Source organism: Epinephelus lanceolatus, chromosome 6, assembly GCF_041903045.1.
Source record: "Epinephelus lanceolatus isolate andai-2023 chromosome 6, ASM4190304v1, whole genome shotgun sequence".
Lineage (NCBI taxonomy): Eukaryota > Metazoa > Chordata > Actinopteri > Perciformes > Serranidae > Epinephelus > Epinephelus lanceolatus.
Genome location: NC_135739.1, coordinates 33752436 through 33768937, shown reverse-complemented (window position 1 = coordinate 33768937; position 16502 = coordinate 33752436). Strand labels below are relative to the sequence as shown.

The 16502-nt window shown below is 41.0% G+C and overlaps 1 protein-coding gene across 2 annotated transcripts in view; it reads right to left on the bottom strand.

Annotated features, from left to right (window-relative positions):
* The window catches only part of pik3ca (phosphatidylinositol-4,5-bisphosphate 3-kinase, catalytic subunit alpha), a 34745-nt gene extending 18438 nt beyond the window's left edge, over nucleotides 1–16307 (bottom strand). For both annotated transcript variants that reach the window (XM_033620894.2, XM_033620895.2), the window contains exons 1-11: nucleotides 15935–16307; nucleotides 15437–15505; nucleotides 8264–8369; nucleotides 7854–8022; nucleotides 7309–7435; nucleotides 6573–6782; nucleotides 6057–6151; nucleotides 5417–5572; nucleotides 3461–3706; nucleotides 2821–2906; nucleotides 1597–1702 (exon numbers count right to left, since the gene is read on the bottom strand). In XM_033620894.2, coding sequence (XP_033476785.1) covers nucleotides 1597–1702; nucleotides 2821–2906; nucleotides 3461–3706; nucleotides 5417–5572; nucleotides 6057–6151; nucleotides 6573–6782; nucleotides 7309–7435; nucleotides 7854–8022; nucleotides 8264–8319 — 1251 coding nt within the window. In that variant the 5' untranslated portion in view covers nucleotides 8320–8369; nucleotides 15437–15505; nucleotides 15935–16307. The remainder of the gene's footprint in view (nucleotides 1–1596; nucleotides 1703–2820; nucleotides 2907–3460; nucleotides 3707–5416; nucleotides 5573–6056; nucleotides 6152–6572; nucleotides 6783–7308; nucleotides 7436–7853; nucleotides 8023–8263; nucleotides 8370–15436; nucleotides 15506–15934) is intronic.
* Nucleotides 16308–16502: the final 195 nt, after the last annotated feature.

The following is a 16502-nucleotide window of genomic DNA, read 5'->3' as shown; positions in this document are numbered from 1 at the left end:
CGCATAAAAACACAGATGCACTCCAAGCAGCTTTGGACCACATGGTTTCTAAACACTAGAGTAAAATGTCACTTTTTATTGTAAATCTGATGTAAGTCTCCAGAATATGTTAATATTAAGCTACATAAATGAAAAAAATCATAATCCTTCCTCAGTTAATACAATATATTGTTCTGCGAACTTCTCAGTCCTAATATTGCATTTTCTTTTTTATATTCAGTATTCAGTTTTTTTGTTGTCAACGTCTTTAGTTCAAATACTTTGATACAAGTTTGCGAGAGAACAATTAGCCCATTTTACTCATGCCATCAATTTGGCTTGCTCAAGCGAAGCATATTCTAACTCGAATGGAAAAGTCCCTTCAGCTTGATTGTGTCTCTGTCGATGTTTTCTACCACCACAGAGCTCTTGGCTGATTAGTAATTAAACAGAACCAAAGACGATACCACAGCTCCCATTCACTCTATGCTCAGGCAGACTGACACATAGATTAGGGTGTAGGTTCCTATGCCAATACTATCACATGCTACTCACACAGACAAACATACACACAAGAGGCATGTAAGGTCCTCTTGGATGACTTAGCACGCCAGTGTTAAAGATTTAGACACGTGGAGGTCATCTGCTCGCTGCTATCTGTAGGCTGTAATATCTGCCACACAGCCTGTCTATCTGTAATGTAGCATACACTGCTATTGGTATTTGTATGATCAGGTTTTTAAATTACAAAATTTTCACTTTTCACAAATAAGTATTTTAATTCAGCTGTTGTACTGTTGCATTTTCCCCTCAATAAAACTATTTCACTGTTCCATAGTTATTCATAACTAGATGGGTTGAATGCATAGATCTATAATAATACCTAGATAGTGGGTGCCAGGATGGCATCTATTCAGTCCCATGGAAATGCTTGCCAGGTGCATATGCCAAAAAAGTTTCTAGGTTCAGGGGCATCGGTGGCTTAGTGGTAGAGCAGGCCCCCCATGTACAAGGCTGTTGCCGCAGCGGCCCGGGTTCGACTCCAGCCTGTGGCCCTTTGCTGCATGTCTCTCCCTCTCTCTCTCTCCCCCTTTCACACTTCACTATCCTATCAATTAAAGGCAAAAATGCCCATAAAAATATCTTAAAAAAAAAAAAAAACAACCAAAAAAAAAAGTTTCTAGGTTCTGGTTTTATTTTCGCAGTAGCAGCCCACTAAATATGCACAGTATTGGCTTTACATTATGATAACAACACACACTTTTGAATCACTTTTCTCAGCTTGAGGGAAGTTTTACAAATAAACAACCTCCATTAATCAAAATTTCATAGTAGATAGACTCATAATTGACCGTGTTTGCAGTTCGAGGTGTCAACAGTTTTACAGACGTGTCTTTCACAATGGCGGTCTATGGAGAAAATGCTTTTAGGGCAGCATGGGATTTTTTCGCTGCAAAACTGTGAGTGGACGCTGGGAACAATTAGAAGCAAGGCTGAGCTGTTTCCTGGGGGCCTGGTTGAATGGCTTAGTAAGACACTTCCTAATTTTTGCACGTCCACTTCCTGTCTACTGAAGTTGCACTGTGGAGTCATTTCATTCACTGCTTTCTATCCTACCTCCTTGGCTCCCTTCCTGCCCTTGACAGAGCAGATGGACAGGCAGAGTCTGGCAGCACGGGGTATGTCTGGGATGTACATATCATACGTGAGCCACTCATTCCACCTGTAGATAAAGAATGAAAGCGACACAGAGATAATTTATGAGACTGGGGCCAACCAACACAACCAGAGACAATCTCAAATGCAGGTCTATAACCTGATCAGGCCTCTGAGGTCATCAGACAAAGGTCTTCTAGCTGTACCCAGAACTGGATCCAGTTCCTGAGGGTGCCCTACTGTACTGTGGTCCTGCTATTGGGAACAAGCTGCCTGCTGACTTGAGGTCCAGCAAGACTGTGTCCACATTTAAAAGCAAAGTTAAACCTTTCTTATTCTTATATCAGGTTTATAGTGTTTGTGTGTGTGTGTGTGTGTGTGTGTGTGTGTGTGTGAGTGAATGAGTGAGTGTGTGTGCGTGCGCGTGTGCTCATGTGATCACACCTATATGTTTTTTGGGTAGCTAGGGGTTTCTATTTGATTGTTTTTGATGTTTTTGTGCTCTCTGTATTATTACGTTAATGACGCACACTCTTGTATTTTCTTCCGTATGTTGTCTTTCCGTGTAAAGCACTTTGAGTTTATGTGTGATGAAATGTGCCACATAAATAAAATTGCCATTGCCTACAACCACCACCAAGAGGAGGACCCAAAAAAAGCTGCACCACTTAGGTCTCTGAGGTGCAATTAAGTGCTTTCAATGATAGAAAACGGAACGCTCAGACACCTTACACTGCTATTACACAGGGCTGAGTTAAACCTATACCTTCAGCAGGTTCTTTTACCTCTCCAGAGGTAAAAGAGTGGACCAGACTTGGGTTTAACAGTAATGTAATACAGCAGTTTAGTGTTACTAGCCAGCACTAAACTGTTAATGTTACCCTCCTGCCTTAGTCTACTTAAAGTAAATTAGCAGCGTAAACAGTCTAAAGCACTATTTCACCAAAATCAAGAGAAAGTGAATTAAAGTAGTAGTTATTTCCATTACCATAATTTAATTTATCACATTGTATTTAATGTCATTTTTCTGGTTTTAATTTTTACGGTATAATTACTGTCTCACATTGTTAAAACACTTTGTAAAAGCTTTTCACTAAATAATTTATTGCTGTAATGAAAAGATCATGCATTGAAGGACCGCTGTAGTGAGAAAAAAAGGTATTGTAATAAAGGGTGGACAATTACCTGGGGTTAGAGCAGGGTACTCTCTGAGTGTTGACATTGTCACACATCTGTTCACCTCCATGGTAAATACCTGTCCTCACATATATCTATAAATAAACAAGAGAAGCAAAACGCAACAAGAAAAAACAGTATAAGATGTGATATAACTTCCCTTTAACATTTTCCTGCTGGACAACTTATCTCACAAGAACACCATTAATACAATGTAACAGCTGTCATGTTAAATGATCTTTATACTTAAGTGGCATGGAGTCTGGCAGTTTTGTGAGGACATTACATTTACACAAATGATTCATGACAGCATGCTAACATAAACGACCAGAACTGCTTTCCCTGGTTAAAGGTCTGTTCACATGAGACCTGGACAATGACTTGTTTGTTTCCACAGGAAGTGAGGGAGCTAGAGATGGGAAACTTTGCACAACTGAAATAACAACTAATATTCCTCAAAAACATCTTCAATAATCTGAAAAAATACAATAAATACGGTTCACAACAATTTTATTACAAAAAATGATTCCTCTCACTTTGGCAAATTCTAGTCTTCTCTTAACATCCATGTAAGAATAGAGCATAGCATGTTAAATTTGACTGATCAACACAGACATGGTTATATTCCTGTAAGCACTGAGCACCCCACCTTGTCTATGTCCCGTATATTGACGTTAACATAGGTGGCACATAGGATCCGGATTCGCAGCGTTCCGTTGATGGTCCACAGCGACTTGGCAGCTGCCTCACCATTCATATAGGATGTTGCCGTGGAGATGCGTCGAGAGTACGATGGCATGACAAAGTTATCTGTAGGCAACTGAGTGTATAGGCTGTCCTTGGCCATTAGCATCAGGTTAGGCATCCTGCCCAGCATGATGCAACTACGGATATACTAGAGGGAGAAACACAGAGGGAGGGAATGACGCAGAGGAGGATGGTTAGAACAAAAGTACACAGAGCTGCTAGAGTTACAGCGTGCATAAGTGTAACCAGTGATCGCAATTGGTCATTTTCCAGCAGCTGCAGTGTGACTGTAGAGGAAACAGTGACACTTGGTGCATCTTCTACTTTGATCTGGCTCACATGGACTGTGAGCGTGGGCTCACATCACTGTGCACGGGGAATTGATTCCAGTGTTTTAATGAAGAGCAATGCTGTCCCAAATAAATACAATAAATATATGATCTGAAATGCATCAGGCTTAGGCTATATCTTGATAGGGATTATCAAAAAGTTCTGGATCAGCTTCATCCTTCTTACAACATAGTATGTTGGGTTTCTGTGCAGACTACCCCCAACTATGCCTGCTAATTTTTAGCCATTTTAGCCAATTAACTTTTCAACTCTTCATTCATGTAAACTAGCAATGTTGACACTTGTCATTTAAGCTCTAAATCCTGCAAGTTTAAAGGGATAGTGCACCCAAAAATGAAAATTCAGCCATTATCTACTCACCCATATGCCAACGGAGGCCCTGGTGAAGTTTTAGAGTCCTCACATCCCTTGCGGAGATCGGCGGGGGGAGTGGCTAGCACACCTAATGGCAGACGGTGCCCCAGACTAATGTCCAAGAACACAAAATTGAAACCACAAATTATCTCCAACATGCTCATCTGTAGTGATCCAAGTGTCCTGAAGCCCCGACATAAAAAGTTGTTTTGAAAACCGTCATTTGAACTCGTCATTTGTTTTTAGCCTCACTGTAGCCTGTAGCTCTGAATGCTTCTCTGTGCTCCGCGCTCACGTGTGCATGCTCAGGGTGATCGGTGATGCATGGTTTCTGAAGAGCAGCACTCTCGTCAGTACTGATGTCCAGATTCTCAAGTGCAGGCATCGCCAATTCCCAGTCTGAGCAGCAAAGACTTTCCTCATCCGTTGGCATTGCTTTGCATTTGAAACAACTACACCACCAGGTTTCCAGTGCTCGACTCCGGTATTCTGCGGCTGGCTGAGGGTTAGGCTCATGAGCTGCAGCTGCTGCCTCGTCCAGTAGCCTGAGTTCCGCGTCCGTATACTCGGGCTCAAATAAATACGGCTCAACAAAGAAATGCTGTTCCTCCTCATTTTCAAAGTCTTCAGACATGTTGGGCTGTCCTTTGCTAAAAGACCGTAGTGCAAATTATCTTTTAGCTACTGTGGTTACTGTTGTCTCTCCATGCGGTGCACGTGTCACGTGATGTAAACACGGGTAAGCAAAGCTCATGCTTTCGCTGGTCTCGCGCAAGCACGCGCACGTGAGAAGCAGTCAGAGCTACAGGCTACAGTGAGGCTAAAAACAGAGTTCAAACGACGTTTTTCAAAACAACTTTTTATGTCGGGGCTTCAGGACACTTGGATCACTACGGATGAGCATGTTGGAGATACTTTGTGGTTTCAATTTTGTGTTCTTGGACGTTAGTCTGGGGTGCCGTCAGCCATTAGGTGTGATAGCCGCTCCCCCCGCCGATCTCCGCAAGGGATGTGAGGACTCTAAAACTTCACCAGAGCCTTCCTCAGCATGAGGGTGAGTAGATAACAGCTGAATTATCATTTTTGGGTGCACTAACCCTTTAAAGTTTTGTTGTTGTTGTTTTTTATAGATTTCTGCCCATATGTCTCTCACCTTATATTGGCTGATGGGGTACTTTTCCAGCAGGTACTCATCACAGCCACAAACTTTGAGGATGTATTTACCCTGATATTCCTGAACACACATCTTTAGCTGCTCTGGGGACAACAGCATGCTGCGTGTCTTCTTACGAATGGCCTCAGCAATCACCTTTAGAAAAAGATACACACAGACAGCCTACATTAGACTTTGGTAAGGCCTAGAGCTGAGATACTCAACTTGCGATGCCCAGGGGCCACTTTTGCAAAATGACAGAGGGCCAGGGGCCAGTCTCAGGTCAGGTGTATGAAGGGACATTTCTAGGATTTGTGGACATTCGGGATTTAGCCTGGATGTTTGTCAGGGAGTCTGGGTGATCCTCTCCTGATACTGTTTTGTGTGCACAATGGCGACTTATTTACATTCGGAGTAAAGAACAAAAGAATTCCCAGTTTCAGTCACTTTACTTTCATTGTGCATTAGAAATGGTCGGCAGGCCACCCAGCACCCTATCGACTGAGGGCCCGTGGACCGTATACTGAGTATTACTGGCTGAGAGTGAAACCCTTCAATTTCCCTATGATGAATTTATAAATTAAGCTGGCTCATAATTGATTTGTTGTCTTTTTTTTATTTTAGTATATATTCATCTCACCTGTTCAGGCACACAGTCGTGGTTGATCTTCAATGTGTACTTTTGTTTGTCGTTGTTTGGAGAAACAATCACCCAAATCACAACAATAATTTGACCTACAAAAAGAGACAGAAAAAAAAACAAGCTGAGAAAAAAAATCAATAAATCAAATTTTACTCAAGCAGCAACCCAGAAACAATAACTATCCACCTTTAATTATTCTGAGGTCTGAGGGTATTGTATCAAGCCTCACAGTAGTAGCACCTCAATCAATTCATTGAATACCCTGCTCATTACTGTTGTTCCTTTCCATTGTTAAGGCTGGCTAGTAGCAATCAAGCATTGATAGGACCTTAAAATGCTCGCCTCTTGGTCCCTGTTGTCCCCCTGTTGTCTCCAAGTGATTTATTTTTGTGTCATTATTTCAAAAAATAATTACAATAATTTTCTGTTTCTTATTTTTATCCTTTCCTCATTTCCTATGAAACTAGTTAGACTGTGCTCTGAAAAAAGAAAACCACCAAAGCTGTTGCCTACCTTTGTCCAGTTTGTTATAGATGTGTTTTGGAAGTTCCTGTGTGGATTCCACATTGGGTGGGTAAACATACAGTGCTCTACTGTGGGGCCCGTTGGCATCTCTCAGCTCCACAGAGTCTTTACAAACATTCAGGATGTTTCTCCTGAAGTCCTGAACCTCTGGGTCCTTCACAAGGTCAAATTCACACACAGGCATACCAATGGCAAAACCTGGCAGAATAAAAAGAGTCAGTGTTTTTTCAGTCTAGAGGCAGTTCTGGCTAGATCGGTCTGTTTAGAGAAATGTTAAAATAGTGTTTTATTTAAGTACATCAGCTAAACAGCTAGAAAGTTACTGATTTTTTTTTGCGCAATTTCCCTTTCCCAATCATTTAGTCATGTTCCAAATTATATTTTAATTCATAATAGTAAAAAAAACAGTCAAAACGTGTTGGTCTATCCATGTGTGAATAAATGATTTTTAACAGTACCTTGAGTGCCTTTTTAGACTGCCAGCACTCACCATGGAGTGAGCAAGGACATTTCTTTCTATTCTTTTGTGACCATTTGCCCTATCCTTGAAGAGCACCTGGTTTTTTCAGTTACCTATACTTAGTGTCTTCACCCAGTGCAGCTATCACCATTTTTTCTTCAATATATCTTAATTCACTGTTATTTGACTAACAAAAGAAATAAAAAACAAAAGTAACTACAGCTACAACACAACTGGTGCTATCAGAAGAGAAAAAATTCTCACCAATCTCTCTGTTGAGGATCTTTTCCTCCCTGTTGCCAACTGGTTCGATGACCTTGAGGAAGGGCTGGAAGAGTCGGAGATCACACAGCCTTCGGGTCTCATCATAGAACTCTTCCCGCTCTGCTTCCTGCGGGCAGGAAAAAAACAGTGGCTGTATTCAAACATTTCCACTTTCTTTTTTTAATGAAAAGCGATTGTGAATTTTTGTAAGAGCTGGCGGCCTTCCTCCAGATGTAGAACGGATGTTTTTGAAAAGTTCAATGGTTTGTTTTTAAGTACAGAGAAGCATTCTCTAAAGGTAAGATGTTTTGCAGAGAGGCAAGCAAGATGTGAACCACTTATTTCCATGAGCCTTCCATTCACAAAAAGGTGGAGTGTTTCTACGAACACCTGTGCAATCTCCAGAGAAACTACAGTTCTCCTTTAATGAACAGCAGTCTGGGGTTGTTCCATCAAACTTTCAACAATGGATTTCTATTATGCTTACTCATTTAGATGGACACCTATGCCCAACAAATATTCACCTTCAGATCGAGAGTTCTTACCTGTGTAACACTGACGAAGATATAGGACGTCTCTTCCTGTAGGAGGTGATGGAGGGGATATTTCCTGGCCTCTTTGAACAGCTCATGTTTGATGGTGATGAGCGTGGCCTCACGGAGACACTCCAGGGTAAGAATCATCCCATTGGGCAGCAGGCAGTCCACCAGGATCCTGCAGACACACTCAGCATCAGTATATGCAGATGACTACATCAATTATTTATTTTTCACTTGCTATGCCTGTTTGGCATAGTAAGAATTTCTTAACATTCAGTGAAAAATATATATACAAAATAATATGATAACTACATAGACATGTAAATTTTGGAGCTTTTAGAGTAATAATTGTCAGTGCCTGGGTTCACAATAAAAGAAAATGCACCTATATCCATAATAGAATCCAGTGTGCATACCTGGGAGGCATCAAGTGGATGCCCCATAGCTCCCCTGAGGACGGCCTGGGAGGCATCTTCCTCTATGTCTCCCAGCTCAGTCACACAGTTAAGCTGTGAGCAAAACCTGAAAGATAACAACACTTTCAAGCAAGTTCTGACCCTCATAGTGTAAAGCAACAGGCTGAATGCCCCATTCAATTCAAGCCCCCAGTGGTGAAACTTGATGTAAAAAAACAAGGTGTAGTTTGTTTATTAAATACAGTTTACTTCTTGCATCTGTTCAGACAATATGTAAAAATGTTGTTTGTGTAACTGGGTTGACCAATGATGCAAATGAAACCACCTTACTGTTGCCAACTGAGCAGCTGTTAATATGCCTTGTGATTTTAAAAACTCAGTCAAACAAAAATATTAATTCAGTGACCAAATGCAACTACAATTTGCTGATTTAACAACTGTTTTCTACATATGGCAACTTAATTAAAAAAACAGATCTGGTGATGTCTGGCTCAAAATGAGCTAATTGCTGCTGAGGAGAGTCGCCAGTATTGCTCAGTAAATCTGCAGTCATGCCTACTCACTGTGGCTGAGGCTCAGCTGTGCTCACTGAGTCAAAAAGAACAAACATGTTCAGTCAAGCACACAGAAGCGGGACTAAAACAAGTACAGTGACTGACTGCGGAGGATCCATGGCATGTGTGAAATGGGCATAGCTTAGTGCTTTATGTCACTCAAGTATATCTTACCAACAGGCTGCACTTACAGTCCAGATATTTGTTTTTTGGTGAATAGATTTTACTGATATATCATCAGAAATATTACTTAGATTCAGGCTGAGTGGGTTATCACATACACCCATAAGGCATGTCCTGAAAATGCACACATGCGTGTCCATGCAAAAGTAAAGACTAAGCTGGAAGACATCTCTACTTGTCCTTTAAGTATAAGACATGTGAAGCATCTACAGTAAAAGGCACTTTTCAAAGCATGAAAGCAATTGGTTTATCTTACCACTCATATCGCACTGTACAATTAACTGATAAAAGGTCAGTACAAATAGCTTCCTAATTGTGTCTTGAAAGAAAATAAATTTTCCCTCATCCTAAAATCATGCCTGTTCCAACAATCAAACATGTCACTACGTACTCAGTAACAGGACAGGGTCAAGCTGTATTGCTTCAACTTCAGTCAACTGCCTCAAGTCTACTGCTCCTATATTCTCCCATACTGCAGGTGTCATCTTGTAAAATCTCTAGTCGATTTATCAGCAAGTCAACCTTCAGTCTGAAATATTCTTTGCTAATGATAACCCATCATCACCATCGTGGCACAATCCTGAAAGAGACCCTGCTCATCTTTCTGCTGAGATCCAGTCCAATCTGAAAAATTTTCTTCACTCAGACTCTGATGGGTTCTTTCACTGAACAGTACTTGGCTCAACACTTGACACTAAAAGCAAAGACAAAAGAAGTCACTGCCTTTTTGGACATTCAGCCAGGTCACCAACAGTAAGATCAAATCCAGCAAAAGACCTTCATCACAAGCCTTCCCAGTCTACCCTCTTACATCTGTGCATTAAAAATGCTATATAACTCTTTTGCCACTTTCACAAATGATTGAGTTGTAGCACCCAGAATCAGTGTTGAAATTAGAAATGAAATTTTAGTCCTCTAGTTATCACAGGGGTGTGAAATCATCTTTTCACACCAAAGCCAGTTAGACCAGAATTCAACCCTAGTCGATCAGAGTAAAGAGGCCTTGACTAAATCACTCATCATCTCTGAGTTTACCTCAGCAATCCAAAAAGAATTCCATCTGGCTTATCGGCAAAGGAACGTCAGGTCTTTTAGTAGACTTTGACCCATTCAGATGTATTCAGATCAACCTAGAACATAGTGTCGGTTTCTTGCACATTAGTGGCCCACAATTAATTGAATATTAATCAAGGTCAGGATTTTGGCTTCCTACAATAAATTAACATGATTGACTATGATATCAATATTCAAAATGTGTTCTCAGATCATATAAAACTCTGCTGCACATTAAATCAAGCGCCTCCTAAACTAACAGCCACCCTCCACGTTTGAAGATCCGTCATTCCGCTACGCATGCTCCGTACTGCAGCAGCTTGTGAAAAAGTTAAATTATCGGTACGACAGCAGACAGGCTAAACGAAAAACGATCCATTTATCAACCATCCTCATCTGTTGTTTGAAGTATTGTGGATTTAGGGAAGAACAAATCACATGCAACAAGTGCATGAGACTTGTGTCTGCACTGCAAACTAACTTGTTAAACCACCTAAAAAACACACCACAATCTGCAGTCTAATGAATGCATGAAGGCCAAGATAAATAATGTTACTAACATGACATAACTGAATCCCTGTCCTTACATGCATATATATATATATATATATATATATATATATATATATATATACAGTACAGGCCAAAAGTTTGGCCACACCTTCTCATTCAATGTGTTTTCTTTATTTTCATGACTATTAACATTGTAGATTCTCACTGAAGGCATCAAAACTATGAATGAACACATGTGGAGTTATGTACTTAACAAAAAAAGGTGAAATAACTGAAAACATGTTTTATATTCTAGTTTCTTCAAAATAGCCACCCTTTGCTCTGATTACTGCTTTGCACACTCTTGGCATTCTCTCCATGAGCTTCAAGAGGTAGTCACCTGAAATGGTTTCCACTTCACAGGTGTGCCTTATCAGGGTTAATTAGTGGAATTTCTTGCTTTATCAATGGGGTTGGGACCATCAGTTGTGTTGTGCAGAAGTCAGGTTAATACACAGCCGACAGCCCTATTGGACAACTGTTAAAATCCATATTATGGCAAGAACCAATCAGCTAACTAAAGAAAAACGAGTGGCCATCATTACTTTAAGAAATGTAGGTCAGTCAGTCCGGAAAATTGCAAAAACTTTAAATGTGTCCCCAAGTGGAGTCGCAAAAACCATCAAGCGCTACAACGAAACTGGCACACATGAGGACCGACCCAGGAAAGGAAGACCAAGAGTCACCTCTGCTTCTGAGGATAAGTTCATCCGAGTCACCAGCCTCAGAAATGGCAAGATAACAGCAGCTCAGATCAGAGACCAGATGAATGCCACACAGAGTTCTAGCAGCAGACCCATCTCTAGAACAACTGTTAAGAGGAGACTGCGCCAATCAGGCCTTCATGGTCAAATAGCTGCTAGGAAACCACTGCTAAGGAGAGGCAACAAGCAGAAGAGATTTGTTTGGGCCAAGAAACACAAGGAATGGACATTAGACCAGTGGAAATCTGTGCTTTGGTCTGATGAGTCCAAATTTGAGATCTTTGGTTCCAACCGCCGTGTCTTTGTGAGACGCAGAAAAGGTGAACGGATGGATTCCACATGCCTGGTTCCCACTGTGAAGCATGGAGGAGGAGGTGTGATGGTGTGGGGGTGTTTTGCTGGTGACACTGTTGGGGATTTATTCAAAATTGAAGGCACACTGAACCAGCATGGCTACCACAGCATCCTGCAGCGACATGCCATCCCATCCGGTTTGCGTTTAGTTGGACGATCATTTATTTTTCAACAGGACAATGACCCCAAACACACCTCCAGGCTGTGTAAGGGCTATTTGACCAAGAAGGAGAGTGATGGAGTGCTGCGGCAGATGACCTGGCCTCCACAGTCACCGGACCTGAACCCAATCGAGATGGTTTGGGGTGAGCTGGACCGCAGAGTGAAGGCAAAGGGGCCAACAAGTGCTAAACACCTCTGGGAACTCCTTCAAGACTGTTGGAAAACCATTTCAGGTGACTACCTCTTGAAGCTCATCGAGAGAATGCCAAGAGTGTGCAAAGCAGTAATCAGAGCAAAGGGTGGCTATTTTGAAGAAACTAGAATATAAAACATGTTTTCAGTTATTTCACCTTTTTTTGTTAAGTACATAAATCCACATGTGTTCATTCATAGTTTTGATGCCTTCAGTGAGAATCTACAATGTAAATAGTCATGAAAATAAAGAAAACGCATTGAATGAGAAGGTGTGTCCAAACTTTTGGCCTGTACTGTATATATATATATATATATATATATATATATATATATATATATATATATATATATACATACGTATATATACACATTATAAACATAACATTGGATGCTTATCCATTTAGCTCTCAAAGACAGACTGGAATAACCACAGCAATCACATTCCATATTGGAATGTAGCACAACATGAATGTGAAAGCAGTGCTCTGTTGATTTAATTTTGGTAGAAGGTTTTGGTACAATCTTATTTTGTTTCCAGGAGGTGCATTGTGAATAAGGACTGGTCTTATTTTGGTGCAAAGATTTGTAGGTCTACATTAGCAGGAATTAACACAACAATGGAGTGGATGCAGTGCTCTGTCCATTTAAATGTGAAAGTGCAATAAGAATATTTTGTCCCTAAAATCAATTAATAATTGCGATAAATATTAATGACCTAAATGACCCAGATAGTTTTTAACACAGAACCAACTGATAAGCCATTATTGGAAACAGTTTGGAAAGGGGCAGGCACTTTCAAAACATACTTGGCAGGCGATTGGATGATTTGTCTATCATCATCTATCATGAGCTAACTTCAACTAGTCACATCAAGCGGAGCCAGTTGGTAAATCAAACTCCTGCCGAAGTCAGCTGGGGGAAGTACAACATCTTTTTCATAGACAAAAACCTTCAATGCTGTTCCTTGCTCTTCTTTAAATGAAGAAATACTCTCCAGCTCTGATATAACTGATGCTATTGCAGCATCTATGCACCCCTTTTAAGGAGCTGCCATTGTTGTTTTGAATGAACAGTTGCCTCCCCATGTCATCACATACATCAAAAGCAGCAGCTTCTCATAGGACGCTGGCTGGTCCAAAGCCATGGTGGTTTGACATTATCTACTATATTTATTCTGACATCAGTAATTAACAGAGTAAATTACTGTATCTGTCCTTAATGCCGGCTTTTGTCCCAAACCTCCAGAGATCATCGAGGATACATTAATTTAATATGTGAAGATACTTTTTCAAAAACAATTAGCCAAGATAAGTGCTTACTAGCTGTAGCTGTATATCTACCAGTCAACATTTGCTCATTCGATTTTCTGTGCTGGAGTACTGGGAAATAGCAGGGTCTTGTGGGACTCCATTGACAAGAGTATTTTAGACAGACTGCTCATGTCCAACACTCACAAACACAAAAACAACACAGTGACTCAACTGCAACAGATTGTGACACAGTGATGGGAAAGTATGTGGTTGTGTGGGCTCTTCGAAAATTACAACATGCCTTAATATAACCTTCTGCCAACTTGTGGCCATAAACAACTCTCAGAAATGCTTCAGGATGAGAAGAAAACCAAGAGTTATTATTATTGTAATTTATCCAGAAAATATCCATCTTTTATCTATTACATTAGTGTTTTGTTTTTCTTGCTCTCCTAAATTAGCATAGTTCTTGTAATTGTGGTTGCTGTTCTGTCAGGACAATATTAGCTGTCTAGACTACATTAGCTTTACATCTTAAGTACAACAAAAACTTTGAGACAAAACATACACCCTCAAAACGGCACTGTATTGGCATGTATGTTCTCTGAGTTTCCTCACTTTGACCAGGTCTGTATTACAACATTATGAGAATGAGGACTTCTCTTATGTAGAGCAGCACATAAGCAAACTGTACTGAAGATAACATAGTGAAGTCTTTAAAGAACCCATTACTGATTTAACTACACAACTGCAACACTTTCATGAAAAGATCAAAGAACTATTGGTGTGTTCAAACAATATGTTATCTAATCTTTTCAACTATACTTTCTGTGAGAAAAAAAATCATGAGCAAACAGCATAAGGACATAGGAACCAAGCTTTCACTGTTCATTTCCCACAGCTAGACTCAAATAATGGAAGGTCATTCTATCGCCTCAGAACAGCACTTATCTGATCTGCCGATTTAATAATCAGAATTCCTTGTGATATCTTGTCTCATTTCACAGTACCAATATTACTTTCATATCTCCCTGTGCCATCTACCAGGAGTGCAGGCACCCAACAACATTGCAGCTCAGTCCCAGTTTGGATGCAATGGTAAAGGCACCTGGCAAAATGCCCTCATGCACCAGATTCTGGAAATGTTTTGGGGGTTTGTAACTGGGAGGACACCACAGGGCATATCTATGGCATGCTGGTAAGTCTCCTTGCTGGCTTTGAATGAACTTTGGCCTCTGAATCACCACCCAGTCTCACATTTTTCCAGTAATTCAAATACATCTGGTGTTGTACTCACTGACAGCTGTTGCCCTGGTGGGATGAGCAACCAAGCCAATCAGAGCTTTGTTCATTAAGATCACCTTCCTGTGCCAGAGCCACGGAAACACGCTAAAAGCATAGATGAAATTGACACAGCTATAACGACCGTCTTAAGGTTGACATACAGGAATGACAACTCTGTTGTTTTGCATATGGGTGGATGGCTGCTTGATGTACAAAGAACAACAGAGAGAAAAATAAAATTTGAATTCTGCCGTTAATCCTCCAACTGATTTTCTGCCCAGTTAAAGTTAAGAGATGCAGTTGAGATACAAATGCATGACACTGATAGTGAATGAAAAAGGAAAACAGCAAACTTAATTTGCAAAATACGGTAGCATTGAATATGTACAAAAACAAGCCAAAACGGAAAACCCTGAGTTAAAACAAACCACCCATTGAGCAGCTCTGCGATCTGTGACCCTGATCAGGATGCAGCTAAGCACTTTAGGACAAAAGAGGAAGCTTCCTCACAACACAGGATGTGGGGAATGGGGAAACACTGGCCTACACACAAGCTTGCTTTGAATACTGAAACACAACTGCAAAACTAGTTGCAGTGGCACATACTGTAGCTAGCAGTGGCAGGTCGACAAGATCATTATGCTCAGTCTGTGCCACACATAATACATTTGTGGTTAACAGAATTGCATCGCGTTACCCAATAATGTGGTTTCAAGACAACACTTGTGAAACCATGATCGTTTTTTTTTTCAATTTCACTTTGTCTATTAAATTAGCTTTGCAATCATGACAGTCAGTAACAAGATAGGAGACAACATCAGATGTAAAATGTCTTTGCAGGACTGTCAACAGGAGAAAGGAATTTGTGAAGCATAACGTTACCTAAGAGAGACGCCCTCCTATTTGGATGATGGGACAGTTCCACCCTTCATGTTTCAATCCATCTTCATGCTGTCACAAAAATATGTGTTGGGAGGAGAAGACATGAACACAAACAACATCACACAAGCTGTGCATCTAACAGCAGACTCACACGGGCTAGCAGCAGGTTAGCTAACATAGGTTGTTTGGGAATGACAGCTCAGAGTTGGCAGCTGCACAGCACTGTGAGCTCCAGATATAGTGATAACGTTTTTTTCTGTATAACAATCAAATATAATTTAGGAACATCCTCTCTAACCACGTCGGCCTTGTCTTACCATATATATCTCTGTCGACTAATGCCTGTAGACGAGTTTGGGAATAGCTAGCTAGCTCCGTTGTTTTAGCTAGCGGCTAACGCTGAGCCCATTTTGGTAAATACATTCTCAACATTAAATTCAACCAATTTGTCTATTAAAAGGTATAAAAAAAAATAACTAATTTAGCATGATAGCTCACCCTGATGTGTTGGCGTCAACGCAGCGAAGTGCTTACGGATGCTGGTGTGAGAGGCTCTCCCCAGCTAATGCTAGCCCTCTAGCTAGCCAACCCCACCAGTCCCAAACGGCCCGGGTTGGTGGCTCCCGGCGCCGGGCAAACAAGCAGGCTGTTATCTACCGTCTGTCAGCTTCTGTGCCACCTTTCCGAGACAACAGCCGTTACTCCACACCGAAAATAAATCCTCTCGTGATGTGGATTGTGAGGCGTTCAGTTACAGAAAATATGTCCCAAAATGTCCAGTCAGAGGGGCTCAGGCTGAGGATGTTATGAGCAGCTGAACTGCTGGTCGACTGGACGAGTTGTCTTGCTGCGGCACTGCAGCCACGCTGTCTGCCCGAGGCCCTCCTCCCTTCCTCTCACACACAAACACACACATACACAAAGTGAAACTGGGTGTGATTTGCCTCTGTGATGTGTTAGTGGTAAACATGTCTCCTCAATTATGCATAAAACCACAAAACCATATTCTTTTTAAATTTAAATGTTATCACGGGGTCAAACGAAACCATCAAAGCCCACAGATAAG